Below are 14,634 nucleotides of genomic sequence, written 5' to 3'. Positions count from 1 at the left end.
GTACACACACGCGGGCAGTGCGCAGGTATGTAATGGAGGACGTAGTAGCAGACGACGCGTCGTCCCCACCCTCTACGGAGCGGCGGCAAGGGAGGGACCATTCAGGCATCCTATTCTTTCTAAAGCCCCTCAATTTTTCAAAAGTAGCGCCATTCTTAGATCTTTCCGCCACCCCGCTCACCCTGGCACGTCCTCCTCCATGCCTCCTGTCACCCCAGCCTCCTCCGCTCCGCCATTGGCCAATCTGTGTCACGTGGAAGCAGGCGCCGCGCTTTTGTATATTTTTTCTTTCCAGCGCACGCCGACCTCCATTATTGGGCCTGCGCGACGAAAGTACGGCAGGCGGACTGACGGGGAGCGTTATCGTAATAGAATGTGCAGGGCCGAGAACTTAACTGCGATGCCATGCTGCTGCGCCTTGGGTTGCCGCAACAGACACAGCGAGGTCAAAAAGCTTTTTGCTTTGCCGTCCGGCGGGCGCATGCAACGTAAAAAGTGTGGATTCGCAGGATCGGGCGGGCTGACTTCGAGGAAGTGGCAAATAACGCACGGCTTAGTGAAATAAGGGCCACGGCTACTCACAACCTCTTATTTTGAGTCTAGTTCACGCCTTCCGCTTCGAAAAAGTCTGTGTTCATGCTCTGCGTGGTTTTTAGCGCGTTGTTTGACTTTTGTTTTTAGAATGTGCTCTCTTTGTTTCATATAGTTTCGTTTTGCGGTGAAATGCACGCTTCTGCAGCTGGCCTGTGACATAAAAGCGACTTTATTCAGGGTGTGTTTTGAGCTCCACCAGATGTTAGCACATTCTCGACGCTTTTGGAAGGCTCACTGTGACTTACGATGCAGTCTTTTAGCTTCGAATGTACGCCCGCATGTTTTGATTTGGTTTGTGGTGATTAACGTTTTTAACATTCCGCAGCGACTAAAGCTAGGATGGAGGTCGTAGCGGATGGCTCCGGATAACTTTATCTAGCTCGCCTGGGGATGTTTAACGCGCACTTTGATCGTAGAGTCGTACGTGGGCCGGTAAATTTCTCGTTGGCGTTTCATAATACTCGCGCGCTAGCGCTGCTTTAGAAGTTGGCGCCTCGGCGCGATTGTATTTCTTCAATAAATTTTATTTACTAGTTCTAACAACTTCTCATTATTTCGTATTATTGACGGCGCCTTCAGGGCACCAAATCGGCAACGGGAACACCAAAGCTAGAACCAGGGCTGGATGGGGCTCGCCGAAGCCTGTGCATGCCAAGGGGGTATAAGATCGCGGACAGCCAATTTTGTATGCGAACACTCCCTGCGACGCCTGCATTAATGTAATGTTACGTGCTCTTCAGAGGCCTCCTGGAGCAGTACTTGTAAAAAAAAAACAATATATCGTCACGATTACCAAAGCACCCCGCAATGAAAAAAACGGCCCTGTTGCGAGGCATTGCTGACCGCACACAGCCGGAATCTCTCACGCGCCGACCGAACAAAAGTGTCCTGCAGGTACGTGAATGAACCTACGAAACCACGTACACATGCTTTCACGCTGTCAACACCTGAAACTTTGGTAATTACGCGCGTGTTTGAGTACACCGCGTGCTTGCGTCGTGTTTCAGCAGCACGAACTCTCAACGTCACGCGCTTTACGCCTTAAATACGTCTTGAATAACGGTCATTTTCTCCATTTCTTCCGCAATTCTAACACAGAATTCTAAAGGCTAGTTACCGACTGACGAAGAAAGATCTCAATTGAAAAAACTGCTCCGCAGGGCTCGAACGAACTTTTCTGCGGATTTCCTCCCGTAGCGTGTTAGCCGTCGTCTGCTACGGCAGGCCCACCACCGGCGGCGCCACCGTTGAGGCCGCGCCGAGCGGAGGAGGAGGAAAGCGAATGGCGCTTCTTTGGGAGATTGAGTAAAATCCCTCAATCATTTAAAAGTACCGCCAGGCTTTGATCCAGCCGACAACGCCCGCGATAGGCTGATCGGTGACATGTGGCCTTGCTCCGCCCCTTTGCCGCCATGAAAGTTCCTGCGCGCCGGGCGAAGTGCGCGCGTTTGGCCTGTTGTGCTATGCACATCGCTGCGATAATTTCGTTCCGGCTGGTCCGAAATGCCTTGTTGCTGTGCAGTTGGGTGCCGAAACCGGACGAAGGATGGCAAGCAGTTATTTTGCATCGCGCGCGGCAACCAGAACCTAACAAGACGAAAAGTATGGTTACGCAGAATTGCATGGACGGACTTTGAACCGTCGGTAACAGGGTGACCATGCGAGGCAAGTAACATACAACGATACAAAGGTGCGATAGAAAGTATACACGTGCGTTTGTCGAGCGGTGATAGTATTTCACTCGCGTGCATGAATGTTAAGGGCCGATGTTTGTGGAGAATATTTATTTTAGTTCGCTGTGAACCCGCTGAATAGATCGGTATGACCTAGGATGCGAAGGACCGAAATGCCTTGTTGCTGTGCGGATGGGTGCCGAGATCAGACGGAGGACGACAAGAAGTTATTTTGCATCCAGCGCAGCAAACAAAACCTAACCAGAAGGTAATTCTGGTTGCATAGAAATGGATGGAAAGACTGAACCATCGGTATATAACTGCATGACTATGCGAGGAAAGTAACGTAGAGCGATATGAAGGTGCGAGAGAAAGTATATACCTGTGTGTGCAGAGCTGCAGTATTATTTCATTCGCGCGCATGAATGTTGACGGCCGAAGTTTGTGGAGATTACTGTTTTTAGTGCATTACGAGCCCGTTGACTTAGCAAGTGCAGTATGACCTAGCATGCAAGTAAATAGTGGGGCAGAAACGCATTAACTCACTGACAAATATCCGCATTGCGTTGCGTGTGATAAAAAATAAAATTCAGCAGCGAATTCTACTTTTACACTTTCCTGTGTTTGTGCGCGCGTTGTTGACTGCGCTTTACAACATGTCCAAAAAGTAATTTCCAATATCCTAATCGTATCTTGTGCATTGCAAATGTGAATAAATATATTGCTAAGTGCCTGCATTATACTATTTTTAAAAACGAATACTGCATAGCCACAGCTACTGGCCGTCAAATAATAAAGCGTAATACAGTATACCAAAGTACATTACATACAGCCTGTGAGCTCGTTCCAAGTTCACCTTACACTCGAAGATGTTTCAGTAATCGGCAATGCCATTTTACTGATGAAAAACACACAACTGCAAATGAACATAAGAAAAACGCCACAAGCGATACACGGATTGCCAGCGAAACACAGTGCAGTAATAGCTGGGCCAATCCGCGTGCGTTTCGCATAAGGGATCTCTAATTCTTATGGGGCTTTAGCGGTGCACGGAGGCGAAATAGGATAAAGACAACAATGCGCGCCACGATTCGAGTTGACGCGGCGACGTCGCACGGTTCACGAGAACAGTCAAACGCATTCACACACGCGCAAAACTACGCCTGATATTGGTGTGCCGCGAGATCAGATCGCGCTGGCAGCCCCAACACGATCGAGGAGACACGCTGACACGATCCATACCGCCTCTTCATCATGTCACGACAGTTGCACTGGCTCGTAGCATTGAACCACAAGACACAGGAGTCGTCGTGTAATCGCTACACGATAGACACACTCATTGGCAAGAAGACTGTTGGCGCACTCGTTTCCACACACACACAGGATGTTGTTTAGTTGCCGTGAGGGTCGCACGCTTTGAGAATCGCGCGTTTGAGCGACGTTATGTCGAAAGTTTTTCGGTCCAAGCAACTGTCAGCCTTCATTTTTACACGACTTCTTCATTCAGTGCAACCGCTCTGTGTACGCAGCACAATTACATGCAAAAGATTTCACTGAGCATACGGGTTTAAGCGCAAGCAATCACCAAGGCTCGCGCGGTGATTGAGCGCAAACGAACGAAATGTAAACACGCGGAATCGAGGCGATCCAGCCCTCATTACGCTCTCTTGAGCTATTTTCTTGGAGCGCTCATTTGAAATTAAAGGACTAAATTTAGCAGTTCGGGTCCTTCTTTCGTTTTTCGCCAGAGTCAGGCACCAGTAGGTTTTGTTTCCGCGCGTATGCAGATATTTTTTCACCTCCCGAATGCCGCGGCGCCGCGGATTAGCGTGGGCGCCGTCTGCTACAGGAACTTCCTAGGTGGTGCGCGCGGCAGATGGCGCTACCTTGAAAATTATAGAGGGACCTTGAGATTGAGGGGCTTTAATTCTTTCTAGACACGCTACGCCATCTAGTGGCAGTGCCGAGAAGTCCATACGTGGCGTGGGAGACGAGAAGCGTGGCGCACCGGTGCCTGCGAACGCTGAGAATTTTTTCTTCGCTTGCCGCATACTCAGTGGCACTGACTCAGTAACCCTACTTGGCGAGAAGTTCATTAAAGAGTAGCACATACCCAGTGCTTACATAAGGGAGCTGGCGAAAGCGTTGGCGTCACAGGCGTTCATTGAGAGCGGCACGTACACACAGGGCATTTGTGGCGCAGCTCGCTAATACGTCGGGTTGCTGTCCTTGAGCAACCATAGTAGCGTAGGTACGATTATGCTCAGCATCAGAGAAATTCAGGGGATCTTTTTCATCTTGTAGAGCGGCACATTCCCAGTAGCACGTCCCATGTTACCGAAGTTGGCCTCAAAGAGGTGCATCGAAAACCAGCACATAGCGAATGGCGCATACCCAATGCTACAAGTCAGAGTCGTAGATTTTTGTCGAACAGTGCTGCCTATCCAGTCCCGCATCTACAGTGACCCATGTCGTCGTGTGACGTTTGTCGAAGAGCAGCGCGTTTGTACACATTGCCTCATGCTCAGTGACACAAGGTGATCTGATGGTTGGTTTCGAACCCTCTTAACTCAGTACAACAGTCCGATGTGCTAACCATTCCATCGCGAAATACCCAGTGATCCAGGTATGCGAGAAATCGCTTAGGTACAAACATAGAATGATAGATACAAACATAGATTGGTAGACACAAATCCCAGGAAAGAGCATGAAGTACCCTAAGAATGCTGAGGCATTGAAATGAAATAAATGGGAAACAGTTGCGGCGTCCTGCGTACATCTTTATCTTCGTTCGGAACATTGAGGAAGGAAAGAAAATAAGGGGAATCATTCCGTCTTGCAGCAAGCCTTGGCAAGCGAACACTCTGTGAAGCCATTCCCTTCGCTTTTTCCCTCGAAAAGTTTGCATAACACGTGACCTTGAAGACTCTGCGTATTCATTGAGAACGTTTGGTTACCGGTAGTTTTTTATTCGTTTAGGCACTCGTTCAGGTGCCCTGCCGTACAGTTCGCAATTAAAAAAATTATTTCAGCCTCTCAAGATTACTATAAACAATACGCTGTTGGTTTCGTTCATTGAAGGTGTAGCACTGATTTTTTAAAGTTTGGTTCAAGTTACACTGACACACTCGCTAGGAATAGATACACATACAGACATTTATTACCAATAAAACGTTGATGAGTTGGTCTCAACCCCTCTGTTCTATGGGGGGAAGGCAGCTTCCTAACATTGGGCTAAGTGAGCAAGCGGACAAAAGTATAGGAGAAAGTGACGATGATGATATCTGGAAGAGATAACTACGTGCGCACGAATAAAAAGAAGGATAAAACGTGAAAGCACTTTCTTTACAATGACCTTCAAGACCTGATGAGTACAATATTTCGACAACGGAGACAAAAGCGGACTTTTGGAAAGTAGTCGGTTGTCGATTCGTGTAACAGATGCACTCACTGTATCCCGCGAGTACAGCGGGCACGGTCAAAATACGTCGAGGCTCTTCCGCATGGTCAATTAGAGGGTAATAGTGCTGAGTAATGTGCACTCCAAGTCTGAGTCTCTATATGTAAGAGGCACGTAGTCGCTAATGCGGGTATGAGTGCCGCTGGGCCACGAATGCCGCTGTGAGGAACTGGAGGAGAAAATTCCTGGAGGCGCTTCTCATTAGCTTCAAGCTGCCTTTTCGGCGAAAATTCAGTACATTATAAGGTGTTGGCGGTCCGTACTTGCGACAGAGGGACGCCGGTGTGAGCAGCCAGCGAACTTCTTTAGGTCACCACACCAGCGCTAGTTAATCATCTGTCATTATCGACTGCGTTTCCATTCCTCCTTGGTACCGATTATGTAACTCTAATAGTCGACTGGTGATCTGTTTCACGTACTACATGGCCCATGCAAAACGTCATTTCTTCCTCGTAATCTCAAAGAATATATGCTAACCGTGTTAGCGCTCGAATCTACACCGCTGCATTCCTGCCTCAGATAGTAGAAAACAAGAACATGCCTAAGGTACTGTACTTCCGACAACCAATCCAGGGCAATAAATCCAACCTCAACCGCAAACTACCTTCAACGATCGATACACGTAGTTGTTCTGAGCCCTACCGAGCCATTTTTGCTGTCCGGGCTGACTTCAGTCTAAAGGATGGTCGGGGTGCAAGGCTCCAGGGTCAGTGAGGATACGCTCAGAATGATCTTTTTTTTTTTGCGGATGCAATATAACTGCGTGGCAAATTATTTCAACATGGGGCAGTCCATGGTGAAGATGTCGTAGTCGTAACCGATAACAACTGCTTGGTTATTCACCTAAGCTTACGCTTTCTTACCACCGGTTGGAAAATCAAAGACGAAGCAATGGATCTTGACATTCTCTTATATATCAACAAGAACGGTGGTAGCGACGGAGGAGCACTCGGAACGGGACGAAATGGAAGTCCGAGAGCTTGCGTAGATCACGGTTGTTTGAAGGGAATTGATGTCGAAAAAAGAAGCTAGATATAAGCTCTAACTTAGGAGACTAAGCCGTCGCATTGAGCCGTAGAAAAATAAAGGGGCGAGGTAATTGTGCAAACCTAAGAAAGCATTATGCATATGTAAATCGGTTATAGTTATTCATGATAATTTTAGAATTTTTGAAGATATACGCGCTGCTCTTTTAAATGCGTGAACATTTCTATGCTTACCCAACGAGAAAAATCACCCGTCCGTCCAGCCCGAAAATCGATCGCTTTTCGAGCGAATCCATCTCCGGGCTGCCTCTCACTTCAACGCGAACTAAGCGGAGGGAGCACAGCGCTCACGAAGCTAACAGCGCTCGCCAATCTGTCGGCCCCCATCGCAGATTGCTTTCAAGATTGTGGCCCGCGCGGCCACGCCATGCGCCGCTGCCGCCGGAGTACGGTTGATCGCTGTTCATAATGGTTCGACGCAGATGGACAATGTGCTAAAGAGCGATAACTGCTTAAAATGATCGGAACGTAATCAGTGCAACTGGAGCCGCCACCAGCAGTGGTATGCTTGCGTCATCGATTCACCTTGCGCCGGCATCCGCAGCAGTTCGTGTCGCCGCAGCGCTATCGTTGACACTGGTCGGATAAAGTTTCATAACATTGATAGTGACACCGGGCTGCGTGGAGGAGAGCAAGTGGCACAATGCTTACGCATGCTTTGCCAACCCCAGAAGAGTTTCTACGTGACTTTCTTGTATTATGAGTTTCTTTGTTCCTCTAACAATTATATTTGCATCTTACATTCCCCTTCGCGGTGCCTGCCTTGTAGTGTCTACTTGGGCCTCCGTCAAGCTGTACCTTTAAGCTAAAGTTACCATCCACAACTATGTAGTAAATGATGTGAATCGAATTGAAAAAAAAAAGAATATTTGTGTTAACCTAAACTTGCCTCTTTTTCTTTTAAAGAACCCTTTAATGTAAGGATGATTACAAACATGCCACTTCTAAGACACATATTTCAAAAAACTGCGTTACCGATCCATGAGCGACCACGGGAGAAGGAACGGCGTGGCGACGCCCACAGGCCGCTCTGTAGCCTTCTTTGTGGTTGGACATTGCGCTGTCCAAAGTCTACCCTTGCCATGCGATGTTGATGGCGCCTCGAGGTCTACAATTTCAGCCGAATTCTTTCCAGTACTACGGTCGCCAGGTGCAGGCTCCTGAAACAATCCAAGCTGTCGGTCGCGTTCGCTTACCGTGCAGGCGAAAACAAACAAACGCGCACACACGCCACAAATAATAGAGTAAGTCAAAATGAACGGCAAGAATGGTGACGACTATTCGTGACACCACTTCTAGATCAACATCGGCTCCCACTTAACCCCTTCATCGCAGGAACAATATTATATGTGAGAGAATATTCTTCATCGAGCTCTCCACTGTGAAAAAGTGGATTCACGGACGGAGAGCAGCAGTCACAAATGTCTGTAATCTGAAAAAAGCTCGGGAAATGGAGCGCACGCCGAATTGGGGTAACTGCCGAAGGTCCGCACTCATTAAAGTCTTCAGCTACGGTTGACGCAGACGGGATGATCAGTTTTAAGTTTTACGGATTTTTAAAAATTATCTGTGTGGATAATTCTTGTCCTTGAGCTAGACTATTCGAAGAGACGGATATTACTAGGACGAGAAACCGAGACACTTACTCAACGAATTAACAAAAAATGCTATAATTAATTTCTCCATTAATCACTTTACGGTACATATTGCAATTTACGAATTGTAGCCGGTGAAGCTGCAACACGTATCCCATCCACTTGGAATGAACTGCCAGGATGACACCAGTTTCAAGATAATATTACCCAAAGTGTGAAACAAAATACAAGGTCGTTCCAGTAACTTTTGTGCTTCAATGCATGACCGAGCGTTTCATTAAACAAGTAAGCGGAACAGCAGTGTATCTTTACGCCTAGCTTGATGGCGCACACCTCCAAAGTGGCGCCATTCTGGAAATTCATTCCAAATGGGTACGCCTTGCCAGCTCGCCAGCAATAATTCGCAAAGTGCAGTATGTCCCATAAAATAATTTATTCAGAAGTTAACTAGTGAATATTTTTGAAATGGTTGTACATTCGTCTCACTTCTCGTGCGAGTAATGTCCGCCTCTCTGACTAGCCCAGCTCAAGGGCTAGAATTATGGTATTTGCAACAGGCTATGTTTAAAAATTCCGTAAAACTTAAAGATGATCTAGTACGTGACTCCTGTAGTACTTGCCCTACAACCACTCCCATAGCCGTGAGGGGTGGCACTCGCTAACACTCCCAGCATTAGTTCTGGTGTACATGCGTAAATAGCCATGAAAATAAATGGAAAGACGGCGCCGTAGTAGCTAAGTTGGTAGGAGCACCGCCCGGTTAATGCGGAGACGCGGGTACGAATTCCACCTGCGGTGTTTTTTTTTCATCCACTTTCATTTCCATTGATTTATCATTTCTTAAATGCTTAACCCCTATGCTTTCCTTAGTACGTGTACACACACACACACACACACATATATATATATATATATATATATATATATATATATATATATATATATATATATATATATATATATATAGGGTTGATCAAGAATCACGGTTCCCAAAGAGCCTCAGCCACACGGGGAGGTGCGACGCAAAATCCGGCAACACTGCTGCGCGCGGCTGTTCCCCCGATCTCGATTCCCCCCGGCCGCGCTTCGCTGCACCGTTCATTCTTGGCTCAGCGGCCGTCCGATATGGAGGTTCCCGTTGTTGACCCCGCCAATTTCGAGATTCGTTCCGTAATTCGCTTTTTGCGCGCCAAAGTGATTCCACCCGTAGATATTCATCGTAAGTTGACAGAGGTGTATGGCGACAAGTGTATGTCCATTCAGCACGTCCGAAAGTGGTGCAGGAAGTTTAATGCCTGTCGGAAGGAAGCCCACTATGAAAAACGGAGGGGAAGACCGTAAGTTTCGGAGGCGGTTATCGAGATGCTCCAGCGCGAAGTGCTTCAAAAGTGGAGGATCACCGTCCGTGAACTTCTTGCTCAGATACATGGGAGTTCTTACAATACAGTTGAAAGAGCTTTGACTGAAAAATTGGACTATCACAAGTGTTGTGCTCGATGGGTACCACGGCTATTGACATCAGACCACAAGGAGAAACGCCTTGACTGTGCTTGCCAGTTCTTTAAAAGTGTCAAGAAGATTAAAAAAATATTGGTGGACTTCGTTGTTACGGCAAACGAAACGTGAGTGTTTCATTTCACTCTCGAAACGAAACAAAAATCCAAACAGTGGCGTCACCCAGAGTCACCAGTCGCAAAAAAGTTCAAACAAACTCCTTCTGCTGGCAAAATCATGGCCAGCTTTTTTGGGGATCGTAAGGGAATACTGGTCATCGATTTTATGGAACGTGGGACAATGATGAACTCAGACAGTTGTTGCGCAGCACTAAGAAAGCTCAGGCGAGCAATCCAGAACCGCCGTCGAGGACGACTGGCAGCTGATGTAACGCTGCTTCACGACAACGCCCGAACTCACGTCTCCCGTCAAGCCCAGGAACTTTTGACAAACTTTAGGTGGACGGTCATGCCCCAGCCACAGTACAGTCCAGACCTCGCGCATAGTGATTGTCACTTGTTCCCCAAGTTAAAGGAACATTTGAGAGGCCAACGCTTCCGGAGCAACGATGAAGTCAAAGAAGAGGCGAAACGCTTCCTCAACCGGTAGGCGGTGGAGTTCTACGACACTGGGAGACAGAAATTGGAGCACTTTCTACAGAAGTGCGTAGGATAAGATGGCGATTTAGCAGAAAAATACAGCAACATTTGATCTTTTGAATGATGTAAATTTGAATAAACGATGTTGTGTATTTCTAAAATTGATGGGAACCTTATTTCTGGATCAACCCTCATATATATATATATATATATATATATATATATATATATATATATATATATGTGTGTGTGTGTGTGTGTGTGCGTGTGTGTGTGTAACATTGCTCAGCTAATTTGCAAGGAAGATGTTACCAAATGAAAAAAATTACAAGCGACAACTTCATACAATTTCTTGTTCTCAACATAGTTGTGAAACACTCGCAGGGTTCTACTAGGACACATATATACCCAAGAAAGTGGATGGGGAAACAGAGCCGCGGTAGCTCAATTGGTAGAGCATCGCACGCGAAATGCGAAGGTTGTGGGTTCGGTACCCACCTGCGGCAAGTATTTTCATTTACTTAAATTTCCATGAATTTATCGTTTCTTTATTTTGTTCATTAAGCACAAGTAATGTCCCCTATGTTGCCCCTGTATGTTGCCCCTGCAAACAAGCCCTATACTCCAAGAAGCCACGCTCCAGTTATCGTCAGTTATAAAAGAAGGCACTTTTCAAGAGGACATAGTGATTGTCTGCGCGTTCGGGTAATTCTGGCACTATACGGTACAGGTGGGGTCGGCAGCTATCTATTACAGCAAAATAAGCAAGGCGAAAAAAAAAAAGATTTCTCAATACTTCGTTAATTGGGTCGCGCTCGTTGTCCACCTTGCCCTGTAAAAAAGAAAGAAAAATAGAAATATACCTCCCTTAACACTCGAACTCGCCTAGTTTAAGAGGATGGATGGATGGATGGATGCGAAACTTTAATAAGGTCCTGAGGTACGCGACTCAGCGCGCTGCGGGCCGCTCCCACGTTGGGACAGCCAGGCCTTGCCCGACCGCCGCATCGTGGGCCCTTTGGACAGCCCATAGTTGCACCCCGGCATCAGGGCTCTTGATAGCGGAGAGCCACTTGTCTTCATTGATTTCTTCCGTGCCTCGTAACGAGGGGCAACGCCAGAGCATATGATCTAGGCTAGCGATGTCATTGCAATGCCTGCAAGAACTAGTGGCATAGGTGTCGGGATAAATTTTGTGGAATAAAGCCGGGCTGGGATATGAGCCTGTTTGCAGTAATCTGAGGGTCAATGCCTGCGCTCTATTTAACTTCTTGTGTGGAAGGGGAAACTCTCTCCTGCCGAGATAAAAGTGCTGCGCAATTTCGTTATATGTGGTCGGTTGATCTCTATTCTCCACCGCTGCGGGCCGGCGTTGGAGTTCTCCATGGTCGCGGAAAGTGAGACCTCGCGCCTTGGAGTGGGCCAGTAGTTTAAGAGGAACGGAATACTTTTAAAAAGTGGGCCGTCGCAACAAAGACAACTTTACAAATAGTTCCTATATCATCTTGGTGAATACACGAATTTATGGTTGAAATATTTAGAGGAGACAAATTTATACCGCAGGCAAAGCACTCAACAAGTATACCGGGCGTTTCATTTAGCTCGACGCAAACTTTAAATATTTGCAAAAGCTACGTAGATGGACAGAACTAAGGTGATGTTATTTATTGTCACTTTGAGATAGCCTGATTAGCTTTTTTTTACATTCTGCCAAGTACATAATTAGCCTTAATTAATAATTTAATCAACTTCTGATTTATTATCCTTACTTGAAAAGTGCCAATGAGAAAACTGTAGAGTAACATGAAAAGCTCCCGATAAAGCTTTCTGTTGCTCAATACGTGATATTTAAAAGCCATTTTACGAGCGTGAAAGAAGCCCGCACATACGCACAAAGATCCTCGAGCAGCCATTTGTCCGCCCAGTCACAGGGCAAAGATCGCCTTGGCTCTGTACAGCTACTTGGCATCTGCATATCTTTAAATCTTGGCGCACGCTAGTTGGGTCACACTGTGTATACGAGAACGCAGAAATTCCACAAAGTCATCGGGGTTCGTGGAAGCGGCGCAAGCAACAACTGTTTTGAAGGGAACTGCTCTGTGGTAGGACGTCCACCGTAATGCAGAGCCACGTTCTTGTAGCGATGCCTTATGCTCGACATTATGCCTCTCTTATACACCATTCAGGATCAGCTGATCCCATTGATACAGGGGGCAGAGCGTCGCTCTGACCCCTGACGAAGTGCGAAACGGAAGAGCTTTGAAAAAGGCCTCGTTACAAATTCGCGGCCCAGGAGTCTAGGCGCAAAAGAGACCCACAGGTAGGTCGCACTGCGGAGGCCACGCGTCGTTCACTATTGCGCGTCTAGAAGACGCAGAAAAGACAGTCTTCGCTTCAAAATCACGGGCTACAAATAAAAAATGAAATTACTGACGTGGCTACGTAAATTACTTACGTGAAAAAAAATCCTTGGCATTAGTTATTGTCTTGTTCGATTTGCCAGTGTGCAACCGGTAATGCTCACTTTCAGAAGCAGGAGGGAGAAGGGGGGGAGCGGGTATGCCATTTGCCGGTCCCCCTTTCCCAATCCTTCCGTTGCCATTCTCAACGGTGATTACCCTTATGCCATCGACCTCCTTGCTACCAGCTAGCGGCTACAAAATCGTGGACCAGCCGTCAAGGCACAAAAGTGTCCCACAGGTGGGTCGGACTGCGGCTGCCACATATCATCCTCTATTGCGCATGGTCCACTATTGCGCGTGCAGGAGAGGCACGAAAGATAGTCCTTGCATCAGAAGCAGGGGCTACATAATAAATAAGATGACTTACGGGGCTGCCATCCTGAAAAAAAAAGCCTTTGAATGAGCTTTTGTTTTGCTGAATTTGTCAGTGTGCAGCCGACAATGCCCACTTTTAGAAATAGGAGGGAGGGGGGGGGTGAGGTATGCCATTTACACAAAAAACCACCCCTTTCCCCATCCTCTCGTTGCCATTCTCAACGGTGGTAACCCTTATGCCATCGACCTCCTTGCTACCACCTAGCGGCTACAAAATCGTGGACAAGCCGTCAAGGAGCAAAAGTTTCCCACAGGGGGGTCGGACTGCGGCTGCCGCATATCATCCTCTATTGCGCATGGTCCACTATTGCGCGTCGTGCAGGAGAGGCACGAAAGATAGTCCTTGCATCAGAAGCAGGGGCTACATAATAAATAAGATTACTTACGGGGCTGCCATCCTGAAAAAAAAAGCCTTTGAATGAGCTTTTGTTTTGCTGAATTTGTCAGTGTGCAGCCGACAATGCCCACTATTAGAAATAGGAGGGAGGGGGAGGGTGAGGTATGCCATTTACACAAAAAACCACCCCTTTCCCCATCCTCTCGTTTCCATTCTCAACGGTGGTAACCCTTATGCCATCGACCTCCTTGCTACCACCTAGCGGCTACAAAATCGTGGACAAGCCGTCAAGGAGCAAAAGTTTCCCACAGGGGGGTCGGACTGCGGCTGCCGCATATCATCCTCTATTGCGCATGGTCCACTATTGCGCGTCGTGCAGGAGAGGCACGAAAGATAGTCCTTGCATCAGAAGCAGGGGCTACATAATAAATAAGATGACTTACGGGGCTGCCATCCTGAAAAAAAAAGCCTTTGAATGAGCTTTTGTTTTGCTGAATTTGTCAGTGTGCAGCCGACAATGCCCACTTTTAGAAATAGGAGGGAGGGGGAGGGTGAGGTATGCCATTTACGCAAAAAACCACCCCTTTCCCCATCCTCTCGTTGCCATTCTCAACGGTGGTAACCCTTATGCCATCGACCTCCTTGCTACCACCTAGCGGCTACAAAATCGTGGACAAGCCGTCAAGGAGCAAAAGTTTCCCACAGGGGGGTCGGACTGCGGCTGCCGCATATCATCCTCTATTGCGCATGGTCCACTATTGCGCGTGCAGGAGAGGCACGAAAGATAGTCCTTGCATCAGAAGCAGGGGCTACATAATAAATAAGATGACTTACGGGGCTGCCATCCTGAAAAAAAAAGCCTTTGAATGAGCTTTTGTTTTGCTGAATTTGTCAGTGTGCAGCCGACAATGCCCACTTTTAGAAATAGGAGGGAGGAGGGAGGGCGAGGTATGCCATTTACACAAAAAACCACCCCTTTCCCCATCCTCTCGTTGCCAT

At 47.3% G+C, this 14,634-nt stretch overlaps 1 protein-coding gene across 1 annotated transcript in view; it reads right to left on the bottom strand.

Moving 5' to 3' along the window:
* Positions 1-14,634, bottom strand: part of LOC139051757 (uncharacterized) — a 120,065-nt gene that overhangs the window by 35,059 nt on the left and 70,372 nt on the right. Inside the window, exon 4 of the mRNA XM_070528757.1 lies at positions 7,749-7,948. Within this exon, the coding sequence (XP_070384858.1) occupies positions 7,749-7,948 (200 nt within the window). The remainder of the gene's footprint in view (positions 1-7,748; positions 7,949-14,634) is intronic.

This window comes from Dermacentor albipictus, unplaced genomic scaffold, assembly GCF_038994185.2.
Source record: "Dermacentor albipictus isolate Rhodes 1998 colony unplaced genomic scaffold, USDA_Dalb.pri_finalv2 scaffold_14, whole genome shotgun sequence".
Taxonomy (NCBI): domain Eukaryota; kingdom Metazoa; phylum Arthropoda; class Arachnida; order Ixodida; family Ixodidae; genus Dermacentor; species Dermacentor albipictus.
The sequence above is the reverse complement of the archived record's forward strand: the minus strand, read 5'-3'. Positions and strand labels throughout refer to the sequence as shown.